This window comes from Boleophthalmus pectinirostris, unplaced genomic scaffold (genome assembly GCF_026225935.1).
Source record: "Boleophthalmus pectinirostris isolate CB_2022bp ecotype Guang Dong unplaced genomic scaffold, ASM2622593v1 HiC_scaffold_19, whole genome shotgun sequence".
In the NCBI taxonomy this organism is placed as follows: Eukaryota; Metazoa; Chordata; class Actinopteri; order Gobiiformes; family Gobiidae; genus Boleophthalmus; species Boleophthalmus pectinirostris.
Window position 1 is genome coordinate 22,195,716 of NW_026571140.1, and position 14,959 is coordinate 22,210,674.

At 39.7% G+C, this 14,959-nt stretch overlaps 1 protein-coding gene across 2 annotated transcripts in view; it reads right to left on the reverse strand.

The window, feature by feature from the left end:
• The window catches only part of elp4 (elongator acetyltransferase complex subunit 4), a 36,164-nt gene that overhangs the window by 17,556 nt on the left and 3,649 nt on the right, over positions 1 to 14,959 (reverse strand). For both annotated transcript variants that reach the window (XM_020941533.2, XM_055154710.1), the window contains 6 exons: positions 14,425 to 14,559; positions 11,449 to 11,585; positions 9,403 to 9,487; positions 7,724 to 7,912; positions 4,889 to 4,997; positions 3,387 to 3,493 (listed from right to left, as the gene is read on the reverse strand). In XM_020941533.2, the coding sequence (XP_020797192.1) occupies positions 3,387 to 3,493; positions 4,889 to 4,997; positions 7,724 to 7,912; positions 9,403 to 9,487; positions 11,449 to 11,585; positions 14,425 to 14,559 (762 nt within the window). The remainder of the gene's footprint in view (positions 1 to 3,386; positions 3,494 to 4,888; positions 4,998 to 7,723; positions 7,913 to 9,402; positions 9,488 to 11,448; positions 11,586 to 14,424; positions 14,560 to 14,959) is intronic.

Consider the following 14,959-nt stretch of genomic DNA (forward strand, 5'->3'; position numbering starts at 1 on the left):
ACAGGGCGCTGCCATAGGCGTGGCTAAGAGACGTTTTGAGGACATGCCAAGAAATATTAAACTTGTTCTTATGCACTACATTCAGACACATTCAGTTATCCTCAAGTTTATGCTGTTTTAACTCTTACAGTAACATAAAAAAGCAGGCACATCTGCCCCCAACAATTCCATACTTGTTTAATGATTAAAGTTAAAATTCAAAAATGTACATGCCATGTGCAGCAACTGACTTAAAGTCGTGTGGTGTCTGCAAAGGCTCTCAAAATTATGATCTGAATATGTATCAGATCCAAACTGCATGCACACGACTGCAGGGTCAGAGGAGTGAATTTCCAAAAATCCAGCTACTTAACTCCACTTTTTCATCTTGTTACTATTATCCATACAACATATCTATAATATAAATTAATTAATTATAAAAATAGCTGACTGTGAAATTATTAAGCAGTTAATCGTCCAAACAACAAGAGGCCTTCAGCCCGAGACCTGACTATCACAGTGATATGTTACTTTAAGCCTAGGATAAACTAAGTGAAATCTAGACTCCAATACCATGCAGACAGTCAACAGTCTTTGGAGTGAAGTGCTGTCAATGCAATAGACACCTCTAAATTGGCTCTTTAAAGAGGTGACTAATTTGACAAATCCTTGTCTTATACTGTATTTGACCTCATGACCCGCCTATGCCCCCCAGAACCCCGCGGGCACATTGCCAGTCAGTTTAAAGGGTCATACAGAGGTAAGACTAATGTAATTACATAGCACCAGCATTCTTCCCAGTTTCATCCTCAAAGCAGCTATGAAAAGAAGTCTATTTTGGCCTAATATGAGAAGGCAAGACAGTTCTCACAAAGGTGCGTGCTTGACAAAGTCTCTATCACCCTAATTCAGTGTGTGAGCTGTGTCAAAGGTATGAACTGAATGACAAAATAGAGTCATGTTGCTGTGTGTCTATGAGTATGTGTTAATCTTGTAGAAACACCTACGCTCCGTACCTGCTCAGACAAAGGCTACAGGTTAATTCTGGCTGCAGGCTTTGTGCTAATAAGTACTCATCAACCGCAGTTTGAACCTTTAAAAATATCAGCCATCACTGATGTCACCTTATCGCATAACCCAAATGTAAAATGGTTATTGATTGCTTTAGAGCACATACAATACAGAGTAATAATGAGAAGAAAAATATGTATTACAACCAAATCTGTAATGTGTTATGTGAGTGAAGAGTGAAGTATTGAAGAAATTAGTTAGTAGTGTGACTATATGTGCAGTGGGGTTGATATGTAGCAGCCCACCTGTCAGTCTTCTGTCATTCATCAGAATGCATTACAATTCAAGCAAGTTAAGGCTTCACAATATTAAAAGAACAACATTGATGAGGAGGGTAGCAGCAGGTAAAGGACTTGTCTTCCAGTCTGGCTCTATATGTTTGGCATGCTGAGAGGGCTGTATTGCGTGGCCCCAGGCAGAAGAGTCCTGTAGCTTGAGTAAATGAGGTGATTAGCGGGGATGGTGTGGCCTGTCAGACACTGGGTTTAGATTCTTATCACTCTCTCATATGTCAATCAATGGGCCACCGTCACAGTTGAGCAGCCGGTCACACAGCAAGGTAAAGTGCACAGACAGCAAACAAATGCAGAAGAATACTAGTGAATATATTGATATCCAAGAAAAATTGCTCTTTTTCAGGTGCTTCCTAAAAGGGCCCATATTACCGTATTTTCTGATCTATGATATGATGCTGTTTCCAGATCACAAACATACCTGGAGTTGTGTTTTGTTTCATTAACACATTTTGTGCATGAATCCTGCATGTTTAGGCTGTCTTCCTTTCTCAAACTGAAAACACTCTGTTTCACCTTGTGATGTAATGTGTTAATACAGGAAGTGCTCCACTCTGTTTTTAAACTTCATAAACCTTCACTAGAATCATTTTGATCATTTCAGTTCTAGAATTGCCCATCTCTACTGAACAAAAGGCCAAATGTAGCTGTTAACTTGAAAGCTACCGCTTCATTACATCACAAGGTGGAACAAAGCATTTTGAGCTTTGGAGACAGACTAATAATACAGGGTTACTCAAACATTTATAAACGAAACAAAAAACTATTCCAAGTATGTTTTTGAGGAGGTAACAGTATTATAACATGACTTAAGGCTCACAAGAGTAAATTTTAGGAAATATAGGACCTTTGATGAATGGCCACTGATCTGAGAGCACAATAGAAAAAAAAAGCAGGAGTAATTACATTTGAATGACTAATCTGGGTTTTGACTTGATAGGTAGTGGTGATACAATGTTTTCTGGGAAATACCCTTAACTATACAGCAAGTCATAGCATGACATTCCAATTAACTTTATACTATGCATACTTGTGTTAAAAGGTGCATCTATGGACTTAAAGTGGCTATACACTAGTTTTCCATGTAGTTGAATAAGATTTGTCTTGCTCTAGCATCTTACTTTAAAAATTAGACTATATAGCTTTTTATTGTCTAAGAATCAAGAAGTGCGCTGTTAGTATAATAGTTGTTCACCGTGATAACAAAACTCCACTTGGGCCTGTTAAAGTTGAGAAATAAATAAAAATCTGGGATAGCTCCTTTAAGCAGCACATGTGCTTTGATACCATTTTAAGGCTAAGCACCAAAACTAATATTGGGGTCCCTGTAAAATCTTTTAAAGCAGCCCAAATAAGGACCAGTGACAAAGGTTAGTTTTAACTATGGGCTGCTGGGATACATGACCCACAAGGTTGCATGGATGCTGCAGGCCATGGCCCCTGCCCTAGCCAACACAGAGGGCTCATTAAAAGACCATTGAGGGTAACCACCTTGACATTTATGGGCCTTATAAATCTATACTGTAGTGGCCTATTTAGGAAAGAGGGAGGGACACAGAAGAAAAAGGATGGTAAAGCCTGGCAGGGTTGACTATGGGCATTGGCGGCAGAGGGGTAATTCCTCCCCCTCAGCTCCTCACTGAGACAATAGAGCTCATAGGGACCAGAGGGTGTGATAAGGTAATGATAATGTAATGAGAACCAATCATGAGCCTAAGCTAAGAGGAGGGCCCCTTAATTTGCTTCCATGGTGGTTGTTCACTGACAGATTGATTGCTCTGAGTGAGAGTGATGAGGTGACACGGTCAAAATGAATGCACCTTTGACTGCACAGGAAAGAGAACTCACAACATGGATAACAGAGAAGGTTAAAAAACATAAACTCAATCCTTTGCATAGATTAAAAATAAAGTGCTGTTAACAGTTTCTAGTCTGTCTCGTTTAGTATTTTGTATGTCATTTTGGAACAATCACATGGAAAAGTGTACGGGTCAAAATGTATTTCCAAAATGTAAAAATAAGAATAATAAGAAAAAAAATTACCTCAATGCTGAATTGTTTTCTCTTGAGCTTAAAAGCCAGGTCCTTGTGATCAGGGAATTGACTGGCCAAACAGTTTAGATGAGGAACTTGTCGTACATGCAGCAGACCTGGATGGACACAGAACAATATCACTCTAATACAGATACATTTTAAGATGGAAGAAGAATTTACTGCTTAAGTTAAACTCAAAATCTTGTTTTAAGAACACTTGTGGCTCTGAAATAATATGTAATCATGGACACTGAAAGTGCATCAGAGTAAATTATAGATCCTGACCATCAACTTATATTCCACATAAACAGTAATGAGTAAATAACTGTAGATAAAATATTATCTTTATTACTGGTATAATATTATATATTATATAATTATTATAATAATATATTTAAACACTCATACAATTACTGAAACAAACAACAAAACTGGTAAGCCACCTTCAAGTGGTTGCCACAAAGTTAGATTTGAACAAAGCAGGAAAAGAGGGGTAAAAGTGTGCTGGCATAAGTGTGGGATAGAGGAGAAGAGATGGAGGGAGTGATGGAGGAAGAGAAAGAGACAGACAAAGTGGGGGATGGTGGGCTGGGCTCTCTCCTCTGTGCACTTGGGTGATTTCCCCTTGCATGATTTGCAGTGACAGGCTTCCCAGCATGCTTTGAGCAGCCCCGAACTGCCGCCGCAAACACTCACGCACGCGCCTCCCCTCACGCACGCCTACGTTCATACCAGATGCGCTTGCACTCATGACTAACACACATTCAAATGTATTACACAAACCAACCTCTGGCTGATCTCACAAAACAAACAATTTTTGACAAGAGCAAAAATTATATTTAATATCCTGTGCTTAAGCGTAATTGATTTGTTCAAAAGCACAACCTGTTTTTATAGATTGGGGGGGAAGTGATTACAGAGATTAGGTTGGGGTAAAAAAAAAAAAAAAGTACAGGCAAGATTAAAAGTACTTGATTAGTTCTACTGACCTTTATGCATAGGCAGAGTTAAACTGATAGGAGAGAGGATGATAAGAAAAATGAATGGCTAACCCATGGAGACATAAAGACCCCTTCCAAAGCATCCTATGGCTTTTTCCTCATTTGGTCTTGTCCCTAAAAACCTAGCCTACATTTATTAGAAGCCCATGCTGGTTAGGGAGACATTGAGCGAGAGATGGAGCGATAGAAGCAGAGGGGAAGAGAGAGTGATGGTGAGGATATCGATTCCCCAGTGTTAGTCTGCTCTGGGCCTCAGGGGTATGGGCGCTGGGCTGAGGGTGAGAGAGGGAGGCTGTGCTGGAGGAGAGGAGCCAGGGACAGAGGGAGGGAGAGGGCTACGGCGTGGCAGCTGAATACCCCCCGGCCTGTCTACTGAGGAGCACGTCTGATTGAGCAGCAACATGCTAACTCGCACTGACAGCCTGGCCTGCGAGAGGGATGCCCTGCCTCCATCCACAGCCCAAGCCCCGCAACTTAATGCACTGTGTATGTATGTTTGTGTGGTCATACCATGGTAATCTTTATAGAGTGGGTTGGTCTCCCTCTCAGAGCCTTTGAATGATTCCAGTGCAATGACGGTGTCGGACAGCTTGGCTATCCTGCCCATTAATGCTCTGTTCTGTTGGAGAGATAGACAAAGAGAGGAACATGAGCAGGTAATTAAAAACCTCCCGATGAGACATCAGTGTTGCAATTAAATTAGGTCATCACATCCTATGGTCAGGTCATTCCTGTCCAGGGCTTTCAGGAGATGCTGAGACACAAAGGGCAAAGGGCAAAGGGCTCAGGTAGAGGTGACAAAGGTCAAGTAATGGACATGTAGTTCACATAGATCACTACAGAGGAAATGAAAGAGAGACAGATTTTTTTACTCCATCAAACAGTAATTTCTGTACTGAAAGGTCTGTTTTTGCTAATAAACAAAACTGTGTTTATTTATTATAATTTTATATTATTTAATATATTAAACACAAAACACCTTTTTATCATTCATTATTTGAATCATGATTGAATTGATTGTATTTACTATAATCACAGATATTGAACATTTCAGGGGTAAACTGTATTGTAAATAACAACTGCAAATAATAATAACTGCAAAACTGCAAGAAAAGAAAAAAACATAAGACAACAAGTAAAAGCACAAAGTGAAGCTGCAGAATCACAACCTGTACTGAGAATAAACTGTTAATGGAAAAGGAACTGTGCAGAAGCTTGATGAGGAGAGCTCCCCCTACTGGTTAGGTTGTAATGTGTAACTGTAAAGAGGGCAAATCAGAGAGGAATGGATTGGAAAGATAGAGGGACATTGAGAAAAGGGGGTGGGGGGGGCGCCTGAAATATTAATCTGTTTTGCCTCTTGAATCATTCACATACTTCTCCCTGTGTTGGCTGCCACCGGCTAATGCAGTTTTCATGCCTCCATGTCTTTTCCCAACTCTTTCTTCTTCCTTTGCTTTTTTGTCCTACTTTTAAAGTATGCACATTCTAGTCAGGACAAGGCACTTATAGGGTACGTGAGGTCAGTCTCCAGCTACAATGAAATAATGATGCATCAATAAAATATGAATATAATCAAGACTCTTGTTACAATGTGGTTGTTGCTTACTTGCACTATTGCATAAACCTACAGAGCTGTTGAGCACTATGGGAGCATTTGAAGGTCAGTGTTTATTTGGCACAAACTTAAGGGGTGATAAAAGGGGCATCTGTAGCAAGTTCATTATTGATAAGAGGCAAAAATAAGACAGCCTTAGGCCTTTATATTCGTGTTCCATTAGCTTTCTTCTTGTCATGGTAAAATCTTCTCAATAATCCAAATCTTCAGTGGCGGCAACTGATGTGGTACTATAAGCCACCACCTTTCCAGTTCAGTACAAACTGACCAACATTCATACCACACAGTTAAAAATATTAATTCACTGGTTTCAGTAAAAATAGAGATATCAGACATTTCTGCCCCCAAAATATATAGTAGTAATAAAATATTGTGCAATAATTATTTGAGTTTCAGTGTATTCAAATATCACATTTTGCTGAATTGTTTATTTTCATTTTTTTATTTTTATCATCAGCAAGCTAAAATTTATATATAATAATAATTATTATTAAAACACTTAATTGAAATGAAAACAAAACAAACAAACAAAAAAAATAATGGCAAAAGGATGTTTAGAAGAACAAAAGCCCAAAACATAACATAATGGCCAGAGCTACATAAGACACAGTTTTCATAGTAAGTGCAGTGGTCATGACACCACTAAATGTAAGCAGCAGGAGAGCTGTAAGTAGAGGAAATGAATGAGGAAAGTGTGCTTTTGATTAACATCCATTTACTCGTTGTGAAGGGCGTGGTAGCAGGAGCTCTGGTATGATAAAGGAGGAAGAAGCTAGGACAAGACTAATTAATGTTTCAGACGGGCTGTGGCACTGAGCTGCTGTGAGGAGCTTTCAGTGAGTTGTGCAGCTTCAACAGCTCCTAAATAATACATTGAGTCCAGAGTGGACACTGCTAGCTCACTGTTGCAAGTCTAGACAGCCCATGCACAACGTTATTAATTACATAAAGCCAAGTCATGATGAGTCACACAGTGGTAATTTCCTCAGTTGGTCTCCATGACGACTGCAGCGATAGATTGATAAAAAGGTGCATTTTACATTCTATTAATGAACTGTTTCTCATTACCTCAGTATTGGATCTAACTTTCAACATCTGATTTGACCCCCTCCCTTCTGTCTCTCATTTGCTTCTTTCTTTAGGTTGATCCAGAAGGTTGGGAGCAGATTAAGGCTTTGGGGTCTAGGCCAACAAAAGACAGGGGGAACTCTACCACCACAGCTGACAACTCTGAGTTAAACTCTCTACCTTTTCAATACAAAAAAACAACAATGAACTACAACCAGAGCATGTCTAAGGAACTCAGTTTGTAAATACATGAATCTGTATGAGAGAAGTCCAACATTAGGACAAAAAAAAGAGGTGGATAGCCTCAGCTGTTTCTGTGCTCATGTACTACTGTCTGGCGGAGGGTTGTGGTCTGCCATATGCCTTAGCAGATGACTCCACCTTCACACTGAGAGGCCAGACTGGACTCAGACTGGACTCAGACACACAAGGACCCCTCCACCCCACCCCTTTTGAAAACACATAACCTAAAGGAGCAACTATAAGCTAAAAAAAAAAAGCAAATTCTTTGGCTTATTAAAGTAAGTTCATAGTTATGTTCAGTAAATAGTAATGTACATGGTCTAGAAGTTTTGAAAACCAAGTAATTGCAATGTTTTTAATAAAATTATGGAATTTTGTCCATATACTCGGCATAATACCGATTTTGACTGTCTTACCTGAATAAGATGTGAAGGCATAGTAACTACAGCCACTGCCAGTGATGACCTCAGCAAAGCTCGCAGACCATAAAGAAAGGTTGTGAGGGCGTGGGTATGCTTTGGATTGTCACAGCAACACAGGTCATCACCCCAGAGAGATGAGCCAAGGGATTGAAGTCCAATGCGGAGGATGTTTCTTGACTTTCCCTGAAAAAAACAAAAAAAACAATGATTTTTGAAATGAAAAATAATTTATGCATACACCCATAGGCCATCCATTTTATACACAGAGATAATAAACAGCAGCATTAAATTCTGATCCAGTTAAACACAATTGATGTGAAGATTATCACAAGTAAGTGATTTCTTTGGATAATAATCAGAACTCTGAGTGGAATTGTCCATTCTCTCTTGTGCAGACAATTGGGACACCAAGCTTAAATGTGACTGGACACAACTGTCCAATCACAGAGGCCATCTGACACACACACAATGGACCTGTCAGACTGTCCTCCAATATGGCCGCCACCCAGAAAACCCCAGCACATTCTTGGCAATACAGTGGCACTCTTTAGCCAAGGGGCCTGAGTAAGGGTGGACAGAAATGTACCAACCCGCTACAAGAAATCAACAACAAAACTCAGAATATAATGTATTACTGGAATAGTAAGTTGAGTTAAAACACAGTAGCCAGTAAACCAGTTAAAACACAGTAAAAATTTGAGCCTTTACACACAACCTAGAACTTATTTTTAGGAGAAAAAAAAAGTGATTTAAAATTGGCCCATTTCGTTTGTTGCTTATGTTATCGCTCTCTACATTTTAAACCCTCACAAAATCACCGCCCTAGGTTTCACAAAAGCCCGACCTTGTTTGGATCTGGAACAGAGTTACAGGCATCTTAGAAAAATAAACACCATTGTTCAGTTCATGTGACTTTTTCAAAGCTGACTCAAAGTTTCCAAAGGAGGAGCTCTCAGACAAGATCCATCGTCCACTACACCATTTGCCATCAGTTCTAATAATATTATATTAGTGGAGCGTTATAATGTCCGGTGTCCAGCAGGGGGTCATGTTGCTGTGGAAACATCAGAGAAAGAAGCCAAAGTGAACAGTTTTAACTAGCCTATAGAATAATCAAGGGGACTGTGCCGGTTAAGTCCTGCCAACAACCTGCCATACAGCCTATGGCTCACCTTAGCAAAGTATTTCTTATTAAACATGGGGCAGGACATGCATCGATTGGAAATATTGTATTTAGACATGATTAACTCTACTGCAGGAGACAATAAAAATAAATCAAAAGCATTATCCATATCAGGCTCTCTTGTGCCAGTGCCCATGTGGCTCTGTGGCTCTGTGCATTCCTGGACTGTGCCAACAGTATGTCAGGCGGCCACACTGCTTTAATGATGTCAGCAGTTAATCTGGCGTGTGAGTGACAGCGCTTGGGGAGGAGAGGTGGGGGGTAGGCCTGTTAAACCCTCGATCTGAGTGACGGGGAGAGGTGGCTCCAGGTGACAAGCAGGGAGGTCACAGAATCTAGGTGAATAAAACACAGCAACTGTGGGATAACATGAATTATCACACACAGGAAGTAATAGATGTAAAAGATTAAGTAAGAAGAAATATTTCACTGTATTTATAATCAAAAGATACAGTGCTTTGAATAATACCATGATCATTGTGTTTCTTACCGATGAGGCCGCTACTGCAAAGCCCTCCTTCTGAATGACCTCTTGAAGTGACTTCAGCAAAGCTGAGTAGGACTCCAGCGTTGGACTAGAGGGAGAGCCAGAACAGAGACATGGGGGGACATGAAAACTGTGCAGTAATTGAGACCATTTTGATCAAACTGGGCCAAGCCCATCATGGCAGTAACCTAATCCTTTATGACTGCAGCATGTTCCTCCTGACTGTGCTTTTCTGGAGCCACTGATGCAGACAGATCCATATCAAGAGATCCAATTAATTTATTTGGTTGATTAAATTACAACATGACTGGTTCTCTTGTCAGCTCCCCAAGGATTTCATTGTGCCTAGACAGTCAGACAACTGCATGCCCAAACATTTATATGGCACTAATAAAAAGGAGAATTGGCAATTAAAAGCTCAGTATTTACAATAAAAAAGCTGCAGTTTGCAGTTTATCTGGAATAAGACATTGAGCACATCCAAATGTTTCCAAAATAGCCAACAAAAAACATTAACCCTATCTTTTTACACAGAATTGTGCTCTTAAAAACTCCCCACCATTGTAATGACCACTTAGCAAAGAGTCATACTGGGCTACTAGTCAGGTGTCTATTCAACCCCCATGCTGCAAAAGCTGATACACAGATTGGTCACACATCAATAGTCCTACATAAAGAACAGTAATACACCACTCGTCTTGATTACACTTACGCCAAGTAGATCTATGTACTCTATTTCAGTTATTCAGCGCAACAATAGTGCGTCCTGACCCTGCTGTGGCTAATGATACAGCAGGTTTGGTGAAACAGGGACACCTACCCTCCTTGGCCTCTCTGCCCATGCCTGCTCTCAGAGGCAGGGGATTGGGGTGGTTTGACATGCAGTTAGGCAGGAGGTTTCCTCTCGTTGGCAGCTATTGTAGGAGCACAATGTGTTTAAGCTACCCTACTGAGCATCACTTATTCAGGTAGCAATGAGGTCTAGGTGCATTGATTTGGAGCTTTAGTGTTACCCAACTATGATCATACAAGAGGAGTCTTTATCTTGTACTTCATTCAATCAAGAAAAAAGAGGCAAAAGGGGGTAGATGGTCTTAAACAACAGGATCTGTATCACCTAGAGAGCAATTTGTGCCAATTATGTCTTCAAGTGAAATGGTGCAATTTAACAGCAAGGGTATCAACATGGGGCTATGGCCACGTGTAAGGGGGAGTAGCCTGCTCAGGAGTCTGTGTGGTTTGTGTGAAGAATCCAGTGTTACACAGCCTGTGAGCACAATAGTGCAGTGCAGGTGTAGTTTCCTGCTGTCAAAACGTCTATGAGATCTATAACCCTTTCAGGGGTCTTAGGGCCATAATGACGGTATGAGCATGTCACTCACACCCCTTGAACAGCTGCACTTTATCTTCACCTCATATCAAACTCTAAAGAAAGCTTAATTCCTTATACAACTGAAAATAACTAATCTGTTTGCCTCACTGCTCTTTTGTTTGATGAAAAAGGAAGTGTTGTTGTATAAAGGCCCCACACCTCCTCTGTGCCCCTCACTGCTGTATTTAAACAGTGTGAGCTTCGTGTGCCCTTGTGTGCTCAGCAGCACACTCAGAGTAAAGAGTCAGCATGACCTTTGAACCTTAAGTACACTTGACGCAGAAGAAATCAAACAGGGACTGAGCAAACAAGCCCTTATTTAAATATATACACAAGCTTTACAGAGGCGTGAGTGTTTTAAGTCATTGACAAGTGACTGCAAGTTAAACTAGGCACTCATGAAGAACATGACAATTTATGTATCATACATGATTTATTATTTGTAAACTGTTAAACTCTTAAGGCCCAAAAATAGTAGATAAAAAAGTATAATATAAAATTGCAGTACATATTTTCCCAGGTATGTATGCAAAGTTCTCTGCCAGAAAATGAGTGCAAATTATGCCATATTTGTGCAAAACAACTGTAAGTTATACGACATAAGGTTGTATTTGTTTAACACTCTTTCGGGGCGAGTGTCTGGTTGTTTATACTGAGCTAATACCTTGTCATTGTACCTGTGGGATGGCGCTGTCTGGTTGAAATGATCAGGCAGATAGAAGCGGTGGCACTTGGCTGCCTGGCGAATTTCTGCTTCCATTGTCTTAGATACATCATAATAGTGGCCAAACCGAGATGATGATGTAAGAGTGCTCTGGGGAGATCAAACAAACTGCATTCACTGTCAAGCGCATACTGAATAAAACAGAAACATGTATTTGCTATTCTACTAATATTTGTTAAAAGGACTAAGGAGATAATCACTGTATTAATTTGTTTTTTTCTAAAAAGTTAAATGAGTGTGTTCCATCTCTGTGAAAATGCAATTGCATTGTTTATGGGTCATTCCGCTACGTTTCTGCATCATATAAGTTAAATAACCACTATAATTGTGTTCTCTAATCATTTCTTAACATAAACATCCACTTCTGGCTGTGAAAGCAGAAGTGTCAAGGATGCTGGGGAAAGCGGATGTTTTCCTGCAGCTGAGAGGGAGAGTTTTAGTTCTTCACTCTCAGTGAAACTAGGGATTCCATTGTTAAAGGGGCCCTTAATCTACTCTTAATCTGGATTAGGTCCCCTGGTGTGTCCCTCTCCTGGCGGGACGAGGGGGTCAACGGGGCAGTGGGGTCAGGCGCTCATCTTCTCTTTGTGAGCCTGGCAACCCGCTTAGTGTTCTTTCCCCGCCCCGACGGCCTCACCTTTGATCTGACGTCTTCATCGGCACTGACTCAGTGGGTTGTGTCAGCAGAGGTGTATGTAAAGGGAAAGTAAGCAGTGACTCTAAGGCTGAATTTGGGATGCAAATCCTCTGCTGGAGGCTTACTAGAGGTTTGTAAAGACGATTTTACAGAGTAAGGGGGAGAGGTGAAGAAAGGACACAGATATAAAGAAGTATCCAAGGAGAGAGAAAAAGGGAAGGATCCCCAGGGATGCACTGTGTGCTGTTAATCCACATAGCGATATGGATTATAGAAGTGCTGGGACTGTAGAGATGTAGTAGGAAGGGTCACCTCTCCTCAAAGCAGGAGAAAGGGTGTAGGCCTGCCGACTCTAGCAGGGGGAAAGGCAGGGATTTGGGGGAAGACAGAAGCACAGGTCTGGGTCATAGGGTTGAGCGAGCAGACATGCCATTGCATAGACTGCAGAGTACCGTTGTTTCCCAGGCTAAGCAGGGGTTCAGGCGTGTGTGCATGTGTATACGTATATGAGTTGGGGGCAGTGAAAAGCCTACCTATCACCAGCTAAGTGTGAGTAATCTGGAGGAGCTCTGAAAGGAGAGGCTGAGAACTCATTCACTTCACAAAGGAGTTTAGAAGCTGAAGGATTTAGTGTGAGGACAATTGCCAATCTAAAACCAGAAAGCTCTGGTCTGTTCTTTCAGACTCGCTGACAATAACAAAAGCAGATGTCATGAAAATAGACCTACATAACACCTCTGTTGTAACAGTGTGTGTAGAGCTGCAAAGATTAGCAATAATCGTGACTAGTCGACTACTAAAATATCTGTTAGTTGCTGTGTGTGTGAATATGAATTGTGAGTATATAATGCATTTAGAAAACTTTATTTCAGATCCCCTTCTATTTTATTATATAAGAAAACTTGCTGATTTTCTCCATTGGTACATGGAATATGATAAGAAAGTATATTGGCTGGCTAGGCAATAGTTGTTTATAAGGGTAACTTGTAATATCATGCAATTTTACAAGGCATATGGCAATACTGCAATATTGGATAGCACATAAAACATATTGAAAATTATTCAGACTACGGTGGGAAATATATGGAAAAAATTATAGTATCGTAATTGTTGTTCTGAAGATATAGAAGATTAGAATAACAAGTATATTGTCTATAAATTAAACTATTAAGTGTTTTGAATCCAGCAAAACTGTTACTCTCGATATTTTTGGGTCAATACGTAGGTCTAATTTTGATTTTTTTCCCCCCCAAATTCTGTTATTTAAATTCACTACAAACTCACAGTCCTTCTTCAGCCCTTCACACACAAAGTGGATTAAATTTTGTATTGAAAAGACTGTCAAAAGATGGGACGAAGGACTATTCTGCCTATTTCCTAATATTTAAAGTAAATTTAATCATACATTTCTTTGTTGAAGAACTTTTTTATTTTTTTGGCAAACATTAGGTTTTAGGTTTGGCCTTCGACCCACTAATGCATTCATTTTACCCTGCTGAGGAAAAAACTTTGAGCACCCTTGAAGTGTTCAAATAAAGCGTTATGCATATTCTTTAGGCAGCAGATTGGCCAAAACAAAATATGGGCCTTTGCTGGAGATTTGAATATCGCCTGAATATCGTGATCAAGATAATCCAAAAAACTGTAAAGATTCAGTTTTTTGGCATATCACCTACCCCTAATTCATCCACTATACAAAGAAAAAAATATTTAAATTAGCCATTGTTCCCTGCACTTTTGGTAGGCCTTTGGTAAATTTGATGGATTGGTCATGACATGAAAAGTTAACTGTTGCAGAATCAAAGCAAACCCCAAACTAGGAATCTCATGATCTCTCTTCTCATTTTATGATCACAATTCAATTACTGACACAATGACACAACAGTGGCACAACAGTGAAATCTTAGTTCACTATTATTCACATTGTCTAAATGATTACTACTTCTATATTGAGCAGCTTTCTGAAATCAAAATTTCTAAATGAAAACTTTGTATGTTTGTTAGTATGACAAACAGCGAGATGAAAAAAATTCAATGTTATTATTTTTTACTTACTTACAATAATATTGTGACCTGAATAATAATGATTAATCAAACAATCTTAACATCCCCAACCCTAAGCTCAAAGAAAGTTATTGCAGCATGTAAATTTTGATAGAAGTGTTGGATAAAATTCAAATGGCTAATCATGTCTTCATCATTTTATTTATATAAATCAGGTAATAAATTTTTATTTATTTATTTATGAAAAATAACAATACAAAATACAAAAGTCGTGGTGTGTTGTATTACCTGAACTTTTGGAAGATTCTGATAGCGCCATGCAATCTTCATTGCATCCAAACTCTCTTGAGGCTCAGAGGACAGCCTCGGTTGCTCCACTGGTCTAGGGACAGCAACATCATCCACGATGGGAGATGGAAGTTCCTTTCAATGATGATAATATATGGATTAATACTATGAAGCAGTGGACATAGTACTTTTACATATATTGCTCATTCTAAGAGACAGTCCTGTTGTCTCGACATGTCTTTGAAATGTAAAAGAAAGGTTGAGGCTGTGACCCCTACCACTATCAATCAGTGGGAAAGAGGTCCACCTCCTGCATGTTTAGTGCCACTCAGTTTCTGGAACTATATTCTTTTTTCAGTAGTACAATGCATCAAGAAGCATTTCAACAATTTTACAGCATGCTACTCAAACTTTCACATACTAATTGTCCCTGATATATAAACAAATAAACTAATCTAAACTCTCCCATCACAACACAGCAAAAGTACATCATCAGCAGTGGACATCCTTTATTAAAGCTGATTAAAATATATAA